This window comes from Malus domestica, chromosome 16 (genome assembly GCF_042453785.1).
Source record: "Malus domestica chromosome 16, GDT2T_hap1".
NCBI lineage: Eukaryota > Viridiplantae > Streptophyta > Magnoliopsida > Rosales > Rosaceae > Malus > Malus domestica.
In genome coordinates, this window is record NC_091676.1 from 1943156 (window position 1) to 1954079 (window position 10924).

General features: G+C 40.4%; 1 protein-coding gene across 1 annotated transcript; it reads left to right on the forward strand.

Annotated features, from left to right (window-relative positions):
- The first annotated feature begins 7597 nt into the window (after positions 1 to 7597).
- On the forward strand, positions 7598 to 9130 carry LOC103402603 (uncharacterized). Its single transcript, XM_008341343.4, has one exon. The coding sequence runs from the start codon at positions 7886 to 7888 to the stop codon at positions 8993 to 8995; it is 1110 nt and encodes a 369-aa protein (XP_008339565.2). The 5' UTR covers positions 7598 to 7885; the 3' UTR covers positions 8996 to 9130.
- Positions 9131 to 10924: the final 1794 nt, after the last annotated feature.

The window sequence follows — 10924 nt, forward strand, 5'->3', positions numbered from 1 at the left end:
GTTCACCCCAATGTTTAAGGTACGTCCACACTGATTATTGTATTTCTCTAAGAGGTGAGGGAGAGATACCTCTGAATATGAGAGGGGATGTAAGAGGGGTGAAAAGGCTTCAGAAATGGCCTCCCCTAATGGTGAGGGTGAAGAGTCCTTTTATAGAATAAAGGCTCTTCACTTATTACATATTTGCCCATTCTTTTATTACATAATTACACTTAAGTCTCCCAAGTATTTATATGAGATCTAAATATGGAGGCCCTAAGTATGGTACAAACAGTAATCCCCCAAGTTCCAGAGTGAGGGAAGCTCATCGGTTGGGGACTTGCAAGATCAAAGTCATTGAGTAATCACGAAACTTCTAAGTATCGAAGTGTGGTATCATTTTCACTTGCCTTATTTGTCTCATATGTAGATGTGGCATCTTCTCTGGAAGTACTTTTCCTCCATCAATGGATGGTATCTTTAACCGATAAAGATGCACAAAGTAATGTATCAATTTCACTTGAAGCTTACTTGTAGTTTCGGGCTTGGTCAAGTGCGATACAAACACTGTAATAGGAGTCCCCCAAGTCACCGAATGAGGTAACAGACAAGGTAAGCAATTAGACTTCCAAGCAAGCAACCTGGATCGGAGGTTCGACTTCGACTTCCGGTTAATTGTTTTCCTTCTCCTTGTGTCGTAAACCGCAACAAGGATAAGGAAAAGCAAATGGAGAAGAGATGATATGAGATACTTTTGCTTTTGAAGAAGTAACTTTCCACGGGCTTATTCTTGAACTGGGTTGGAGGGTTTTCTGGTTTCCTCCAGAGTATAAGGCCGACTCAAGAATTTGAGGGTCAAAACAAGTCCATCAAATCTAGAGTACGTTCAACCCTGATGATATGGGATACTTTTGTTGTTGACAAAGTAGTAGATGTATCGACACATGTTCTGTTACGCTTGTCTCCACATGCTTTCTTGTATCCTTCTCACTTGCCCTATATGTTCCTTAGGCAGATGTGGTATCTTCTCTGGAAGCATAAGATGTTGAAGATGAGTAATCGAGAGCAATGTCAGGTAAGTAATCAGGCAAGGGGTTCCATGCAGTTAGTTCCTGATTGGAAGCTTGATTCCAAGTGCTGACTGATTGCTCTCTTTCTCCTTATCTTGCAGGTAAGAACAAGGGAAAATGAAAAGACAGGGAAAAAGCATGATATGGGATACTCTTGCTTTTAACCCTGATGATATGAGATACTCTTGCTCTAGTGTGGCTTGTTTGCAGAGGTATTATCGGGAGGAAAAGAAACTGAGTATTTCGAGAGACTCTGCTGATAGTGCATTTTCAGATGTGAAGAAAAGTTGAGCATTTTTTTTTATTTGCAGGTCTGCCTGCCTGTGGAGGATGGAGGTCGACATATATAGAAGTCTCCCTAACAGCAAGTAATAGTGTTATGGAGCTCCAAATGATCAACCTTCGGTGCCTCCTCCTTCTGGAGTTTTGCCTAGTACTGAGGCTCCGAATAATTACCATATGGTGCCTCATCTTTCTGGGGCTTTGCCGACTGCTGAGACTTCTTCTGAGCAACCTTTGTGAGGGCTCCCTCTTGTTTGTTTATTTTGATTCATGTATATGTACATATTTGTAACTTATCAGAGATATCAATAAACAAGTTTTGCTTCATTTCAACGTATTGTGTTAAATACACCAAGGCCTTCTTCACTAAGTTCTTTGAATTTTTCCTTTTGTTAAAGCTTGTATGTTGAAGCTTTGTGAGTGAAGCATGTAGGTTGAGGTAGTGCTCCCTTAATTTCCCGAGTAAGGAAAACTTCTCGTTTGGAGACTTGAAAAATCCAAGTAACTGAGTGGTCGTGAGACTTCCGAGTATCAAGGTGCATAATCATATGGTAGGATCCTTTTCCCCGAATCCTCAAGAAAAGGATCCGGCGAGGATCCTTTTCCCAAACGGAATTTGCACACGTACCATTTTATAAAGAACAATCCTTAAGCTTATTCATTTAGGAGAGTGTCTTCAATTGGAAATTTAAGATATTTTAATAGATATATAAATCTATGGCTTTTTATGGATAAATTGATTTGTAGAGATTTCAGGAGTGTATTCAATTGGGATTTTGAGGGATTTTAATTCTTTTAATGAATCTAGGGGTATTCAATTAGGATTTTAAGTGATTCTCTGAAATTCAACGTGTATTCAATCAAAATTTTAAGATAGTTTATTAAAATTCTTAGAAATCCGGGTGTATTCAATTAAAATTTTAAATAAGTTTATACATTCCAAGTGTATTCAATTAGAATTTGAATTTAAAGAATTTGGAAAAGTTGAGGAATTAAAGAGAATTAGAGAGATTTTGTAATGTATTTTAAGCATCCACAAATCTCACATCTTCCCATAAGATTTCGAGGAAATCGAATCAAAATTTTACATGTAATCTCTACAAATCAATTAAACTCCATAAAAATCTAAAATCGCTCAAATTCCCAATATAATACACCCCATTCATGTAAAATTTTGATTCAATTATCTTGAAATCTCATTGGAAAAATGAAGATTTGTAGATGTTATACACTACAAAATCTTTCAAATTTCCTTTAATTCCTCAACTTTTTGAAATTCTTTAAAATCAAATTCTAATTGAATACACCTGAAATGTTATAAACTTCTTTAAAATCTTAAATACACCCAAATTTCTAAGAATTTTAATAAACTATCTTAAAATCATGATTGAATACACATTGAATTTTAGAGAATCACTTAAAATCCTGATTGAATACCCCTATATTCATTAAAGAATTAAAATCATTCAAAATCCTAATTGAATACACCCCTCTAAGTTAAATGGCATATGTTACCACTCATTGTTACCGTTGGGCTCAATTTTGGTTCTTATTTTTTGCATTGGTAATCAAATAGTTCACGAGATATTTAAGATGATATTTCTTGGTGTATGTTTTTCGCAAATAATATAATGCTGATAAATGAAATGCATGAGTGAGTAAATACAAAGTTTAACCGTTAGCGATAAGTGTTGTAATCTAAGGGTCTTCGCCTAAGTAGGTCAAAGCCATAATATATTTAGTGCAAGTTTAGTGAGAATGAGGATCCAAATGAGAGATGGGTGATGATTGGAGATCTGGAAGTACCAAATGGTGAACGCTTTCACTATAGTAGATCAATTTTGTAAAAGAACTTAGATTTGAATGAAGATCTCAACAATAAAATACATGCTAAGTAAATATAGTGAAATAAAGTATTTAATGTATTGTGCGACCGTCCTATGTGCCTCAAGGGAGGAATATGGTGCTCCTTTTGCAACAGGATTCTTTTCACTAGTTTTTTTAATAGTGATATATATGTTTGTTTATACCATATTTAGGGTCTCATATTTAGACCTCATATAAATACTCGAGGGACTTAAATGTAATTATGTCATAAAGGAATGGGCAAATATGTAATAAGTGAGAAGTCATTATTCTATAAAAGGACCCCTTACCCTCACAATTAGATGAGGCCAATTCCTAAGGTTCCTCACCTTCTCAACGCTCTCACTCTCAGAGCTCTCTCTAGCCCTCACTTCTTAGAGAAATACAATACAATCAGTGTGGACGTAGCATAAACCTTGGGTTGAACCACGATACATCTTGTGTTATTTACATTACTTGCAGATTCACGGTCGGATTTACGTTGTTCCAAGACCTCCGGTTTTGTGCATCAACATTTGGCGCCGTCTGTGGGAATCGATACAAAAAGTTGTGTTGGTTCTCTTTCATTTTTTTCACCTCCATTGTGAATCTGCAAAAATCACAAAAAACCAAGAACACCACAGTGTGTCTCTCTCTAAAAATCCTGAGATACCCAGAAAAGCCCATATCTCTGTTTAAAAAAAAAATACAACAGAAACAAAAAGCAATATCCAAACTGCAATTACCGAATCCAAAGCAACATCCGACACCTATGCTTTTCCCTCCCTCTCTGTCCTTGTAATTTGTCGACACCAAGGAAACCCAGCTCCCTCTCTTTCTCTCTAAAACCATAGAGATGTTCAAGTAGTCATGCTGAAGATGTTGTTTCTATCTCTCATTTTTCTTACAAACTAATATAAAATAAAAAAATATCGATGGATTTTAAAACTCAAGCTAGCGAAATGAGGACTATCTCTCTCTCTTTCTCCTCAAGTCCTTGTCTTTTTCAACCTCTCTAAAAATCCATGGATAATCTGAGGTACCCGCCGCCGCCGACTTTGATGGTCCCCAGTCGTCACATAAGCGGGAATCTGCACACACAGAGAGCTGCTCGGAGCAGGTGGTGTAGCTGGAGTTGGCGTGCAAGGTGAGGAGCGAGCCCAAGTAGAAGGAGTAAGAGAGAGACGCACTGGAGACCCCGTCTAGTTACATAGATATGACGGTGGAGAACGGGTTCGGAGCGCAGTTCCAGAGAGGGAATGAGAATAAGTTGCATGCATTTGGAAAATTTGGCGATACCAGTTTGTTGGAGGAGACATCTTCATCATCTCAGTCACACAAGAAATCAACAGCGAACCCGGATATAACTCCCACCAGCCCGTTGATCTTTGACGATCCTGAAATTGCAGAAAAATGACGGAGGAGGAAGAGCTGAAAAAGAGAATAGTGGTCGTGGAATCCCTCGGATGGCTGACAGAGTCCTCAATCATACCGAAGAAGCACCGCGCCATTAGAGGCGTTGGAGCCTCCTCAATCATGGAGCTATGGGCCCAACTTTATCAGTTCCAAGAAGAATCTCATGGCCCATCTCATGGCCCATCATCCCTAAATCTTGCCTCCGTCGATCTCATGGCCCGTCTCCTCTGTTCGGCGTAGCCGAACGACGTTGTTTTTCTGCAAGGATCGACCCTGCCCTTCGCCACCATCGCCGTCATTGTCGACCACCAACCTCGATCCCTCCATCATAGCCGCCGAATCTTGGGCCAGAGCCGAGGAGGCAACCCAGAAGATAGTCTCAAAGATTCAACCCACTCTGGCGGCCTACCAAATGAGGAAGGAGGTCATCCAATACGTGGCAGCCCTTATTACACAGCATCTCAAAGGCTGCAAATCGAGATATCAATGGCTTCTAATCTTCCTACATGACGCATAAGCAACTCAGTGGAGGAGTAGTGGATCAATCAGTACTCCACCTGCTTTAGCTGAATTCGTTGCCACTTTCATTATTGTCTTTGCCGAGAAGACTCTGTTTTTGCTCTTGGGAAGACCAGCAAGGATTTTCTATTATTAACTATGTTATTATTGCCTGCCATTTTCTAAAAGACAGCAAAAGCAAAGCAAAATAGAAAAAGAAAAAGACAGAGATAGAGAAAAAGACAATGGAAACATAATAGAAAAAGAAAAAAGAGACTGAGTGGGAGAGGTGTGGTGGAAAGGAGGAAAGCAAAAGGGAGGCACATGGGGATAAAGAGAAAGCAAAAGGGAGGCACATGGGGACACTGCAAAAGCAAGGAATAAACACCCCACCAAAATGATGTAATTTATTTTCCTTATCTTTCGGAAACATTTATATAAACCCCATCAGAAGGGTAATATGTATAAACCCCATCAGAGGGTAAAAAAAAAAAGGCAAAGCCCAAAATAAAATGGCTGGAATGTTGTGTGGAGGTCGAAGGTCCATAAGCCCAAAATAGTTCCAACCAGGCGATCAAAAGTACGCCCAGTACTCCACAATTATTCGACAACTTGTTGCTATTACCACAAACCAGGTGATCAAAAGTACGTTCAGTACTCCAAAATTATCCGACAACCTACCGCTATTACCACCAACCAGGTGATCAAATGTACAACCCGTACTCTAATATCATTTGGCAACTAGCCATTCATGCCACAAACCAGGTGATGAAAAGTACAACCCGTACTCTAAATATCATTTGGCAACCAGCCATTCATGCCACCAACCAGGTGATGAAATGTACAACCCGTACTTTCCTTCGTGCCACTAACCATGTGATCAAAAGTACACCTAGTACTCCAAATTATACATGAGCATTACTCATGTCATTCATACATAAACATTCATGAGCATCACTCATGACAATCATACATAAACATTCACGACCATCACTCATGTTAACATTCATGAGCATCACTCATGACAACATCCATGAGCATCACTCATGTCAATCAACATAAACATTCATGAGCATCACTCATGTCAAACAGCTTCAAAAGCTTCATTTACAGAGCTCTAGCTTCAAAAGCTTCATTTACAGAGCTCTAACTTCAAAACTTCACTTGCAAAGCTTCACCTACAAAGCTTCAGTGCAGGGTATACAAATACCGCATCCGAACAACCGCCACTTCGACCCATACATGGATTCAATTTGAAGTCTTCAGCCAACAGACTCTATTGACTGAAGACTTGGGGGACTACATTATGTACCATATATTGGGCCTCAATTGGACCTCATGAAAAATACTTGGGGGACTTAGCCCATTACTTATGTATGGAGGAGCGAGCCCTTATTCTATAAAGGGGACTCCCTCATTTTCATTAGAGAACATCCATTATTCATGTACTGAGGGGCGAACTCTTATTTTATAAAAGGGACTCCCTCACCATCATTAGAGAGCATCGCCGCTTACTGAGCAACTGCATCACCGCGAGTATCAACTCTAGCCCATCATTTATGTATTAAGGAACGAGCCCTTATTCTATAAAAGGGACTCCCTCACCATCATTAGAGAGCATCAACTCTAGTCCATCATTCATGTATTGATGAGCGAGCCCTTATTTTATAAAAGTGACTCCCTCTCCTTTAAACGCCGCAAGCCGAGCCAACCAAAAGCAACATAAGCCACGAGCCGAGCAGCCTTGCAGTGTGTGTTACTTCTAGTTGAACATCATTTCAGATTGAGCATCGCCTCATATCGAGCATCAGTTCAAGACAACATCTAGTTACTTCGGCCCACACATGGACTGAATTTCAAGTCTCCAGCCAAAAGACTCTCTTGACTGAAAACTTGAGGGACTACTGTTTATACCATATTTAGGGCCTCGTATTTAGACATCGTATAAATACTCGAGGGACTTAAATGTAATTATGTGATAAAGAAATGGGCAAATATGTAATAAGTGAGGAGTCCTTATTCTATAAACTGACCCCCCACCCTCACAATTAGGGGAGGCTAATTCCTAAGGCTCCTCACCCTCTCAAAGCTCTCACTCTCAGAGCTCTATCTCCCTCACTTCTCAGAGAAATATAATACAATCAGTGTGGATGTAGTCCAAACTTTGGGGTGAACCACAATACATCTTGTGTTATTTACATTACATGCAGATTCACGGTCGGATTTACATTGTACCAAGACCTCCGATTTTGTCCATCAACAATGTTAATTTATCTTAGACATTGCCACGTCACCTAATAATATAATGACAATCATCTAAATTTTAATGGGAAAAATAATGAAAAAATCTTGAAAATTCTGAGTTTTAACGATAAGAACAAAATAAAGGGTAAAGTGAATAATATCAGGATTGACTTTTTAATGTAAAAATATGATTTTTCGTTAAAATGAACGGTACTAAGAGTTTTCGTTAAAGTTCCCAATTTTAATCGACTTCGGCTTGCTTTTGGATCCATAACTTTTATCAAAAGGCCTAACAATCTTTCCACTGAAGGTGAGCGATGGCTGTTCGATTTCTCATACAGATTCATCGGCATTAGATTAGATTAGTTTATCCCTCAAAACAAAACCCTTTGTTGTTTTGACAAGAAATCAAATCATAGCTCAAACAATACTACTGGATTGTTCGACAAGAAAACAACTCCTGATTGAGTTTAGTTTGCTTTGCCTTTTACTATAAATACACTGCGGTGTCGGATGTTTCCATCACTCAAATTCCACTAAACAAAACAACCATGCCTCTAATCGCATCCAGACCATCCTTAATCTCCCTCGTCGCCGCCCTTCTCATCATCTTGGTGGCCCCAATCCCATCGCTGACCCATGCCGGAAAGCCCCACCTCATCAATTTCCGATCCCCCAACCTCTTCCCCGAAGGCCTCGCCTACGACTCATCCGCCCAGCACTTCATTGTCGGCTCCATCCGCCAACGCACCATCCACTCTGTGTCCGACGCCGGCGTCGTCGATACCCTCATCTCCGACCCCACCCTCCCCGACAACGTCACCGTCCTCGGCCTCGCCGTCGATAAACTCAACAACCGCCTCCTCGCCTGCATCACTGCGATGGACCCGCTTCCCCAATTCCACGCGCTCGCCGCCTACGACCTCCGCACGCGCCAGCGCCTTTTCCTCGCTCCCCTCCCGTCAGACGACGAGGGGCCGCGTCCGGTCGCGAACGACGTCGCGGTGGACTTCAAAGGCAACGCCTACGTCACCAACTCGGCCGGCAACTACATCTGGAAGGTCAACGCTCAAGGGGAGGCTTCCATCTTCTCCAAGTCACGCGCCTTCACGTCGCAGCGCGTGGACCCGGACTTTCCGTACAGTTTCTGCGGCCTGAACGGCGTCGCTTACAACAGCAAGGGATATCTCTTGGTGGTGCAATCGAACACCGGCAAGATGTTCAAGGTGGACGCCAACGACGGCACGGCGAGGTTGGTGCTGTTGCCGGAGGACTTAAATATCGCGGACGGGGTCGCGATCCGAAGCGACGGCGTCGTTCTGGTGGTGTCCCACAAGACACTGTGGTTCCTGAAGAGCCAGGACAGTTGGGGGGAGGGCGGAATTTATGACAAAATTGCCCTTGATCCGGAGGGGTTTCCGACTTCGGTGGCGGTCGGGGGGGAGGACAGGGTGTACGTGTTGCGGGGGCACGTGTTGGAGGGTCTGAGGGGAAATGTGGAGCGGGAGGAGTTTAATATTGGGGAGGTGAGGTCGGAGAGGGAGAGCAAGGAAGACGGTGTTTGGATCTTCGTTTTGATCGGGTTGGGATTGGCTTATTTCCTGTTTTGGAGGTTTCAGATGAGGCACCTCGTTGGCAACTTGAACAAAAAAACCAATTAGCCTTTTGGAGGCTTTTTTTTTGTTTTTTGTTTTTTTTGGTTTTTCACGTTTTTAGTTTTCATTCTGTAGATTACTATTTTAACACCTGTAAGTTGTTTGCTCGTTTGATGAAATAAAATAAATTAGTTTTTATCATACTTTGACCTAACGAAAGATATGTGCAAAACTAAATACAATACATTCTAGAGCTTCATATAGCTAATCCCACTTAATAAGATATGACGTTGTTATTGTTATCGTACATTTGATCTTCCAAAATACAACGCCATTTACCAACATTGGATCAATTATTACAATATTTTGTTGAAGAAAACGAACCAGCTAAACACAAGTGATATTTATACTCTAAACTACTCTAAGAGGAGAGAGAGGGTTTGAATTAGAGTCGATATGAGTTGAAGAAGACCATAATCATCAGGGCAATCCACCACTAGCCCTTATGACAATTAAGAATCAAACTGAAAGACCGAACAATTAAATCCGGCTTGTTACAACTTAATCACCTTTCGAGAATACAGTTCAAAGGGACCTTACAGAAAACCAAAAAAGACTCATCCTACTACAAAGCCAAATTTAAACCATCTTCTTAGTTCGTGATCCATTTGTATCTGTGAACAGGTAAATTTATCAGTGCTTAGACCTTTGGGATGAAAACATTGAAGCTGGAGATGACAAAACAGATCATATGTTCGGTACTTCTTACTGAGATCACCATGAATTCATCAAGACAAGCTTGATTACATAAATTATTAAGCATACATTGCGGACAGAAATTAACTCTAGCAATGTGAACCACAAGGCAAAGATTACAAAACATGTGGCCCGCCTAACCGAGACCTAGTATCAAAATCTTCATAACTTATCTCCACCAAAAAAATACGATTGTTAGATTCTATGGACGATAAGTGTGATTGTCTCTTCTCTGCTTGAGTGAAACTCCAGATAGGTTGGGTGCGGAATTACAATGAAATAAAATGCCAACTATGAAATTTAAGGATGCCACGGCCCATGGTTTAACATCATGCTCTTAACTTGTTTCGATATGGACAAAAGTAAGCAGATCAGCCGCATAGAAACAACCGTAACTTATACCACCAACGATGGTAAGGGGTACCATTTATGAAAAGATACACTTAGTTTCACATGGCACGAGACGAAAGCTTCCCATAACAACTGCATAGCAGTCTGCACTCAATGACGCAAATTAGTTATTTCCTTTGAACCAACTAACTGAACTAACTGCAAATAGCTCTGTAGCCTCACATAACATAGGCCGTATCAGCCAATTGCTCGAGTAAAAAACTGCTAACCCTCCCTCATAACAAACATTAGAACATCAAAATAGTGCACGCAAACCTTACATCTTACAGTTTAAGTTTCTCGCTAAATCTCCGGAAATAAGGAACAGAATATGCTATACTTGGCCCATAACAAAGCGTATTGACGTTCTAAGATTCATAAAACCGAGCCCACTTAGTGACTAAGGCTTTGTTGTTGTAAGGAACATAATATACTAAACTAAACTAGTCATTCATTGTTGTGAAATTGCTCATGTCTTTGATCTGTAAATACGCGAACTAAAATAGTAACATTACCCAATAAAGGAAAACCCAGATGCATTTCCAGTTGAAAACTTCACAAATAAATTATAAAAAAAACAAAAAAATTTGAATATTTTGTTGGAATTTAGTTTGGAATCTAGGTTGTTATCTTGCGGGCCAAGGATTAGTTACTTGCCCATTAAGTATTTGAGTTTGTTTAGGATTTGGTTTAGGGTTTTAGTCTAGGGTTTGCTTTGGTCTTTCTCTATATAAAGACCTATTTGTTTTGTTTCTGTTTAATTCATTCAATAAAAGCTATGTTTTTCGGTATATTGTTCAATATGGTATCAAGAGCAGGTTAATTGGACCTGTCTCGGTGCCGTCTGTC

What these genes read in the sequence shown, in the direction of transcription:
- LOC103402603 (XM_008341343.4), top strand. Translation starts at nt 7,886, where the DNA reads ATGCCTCTAATCGCATCCAGACCATCCTTAATCTCCCTCGTCGCCGCC.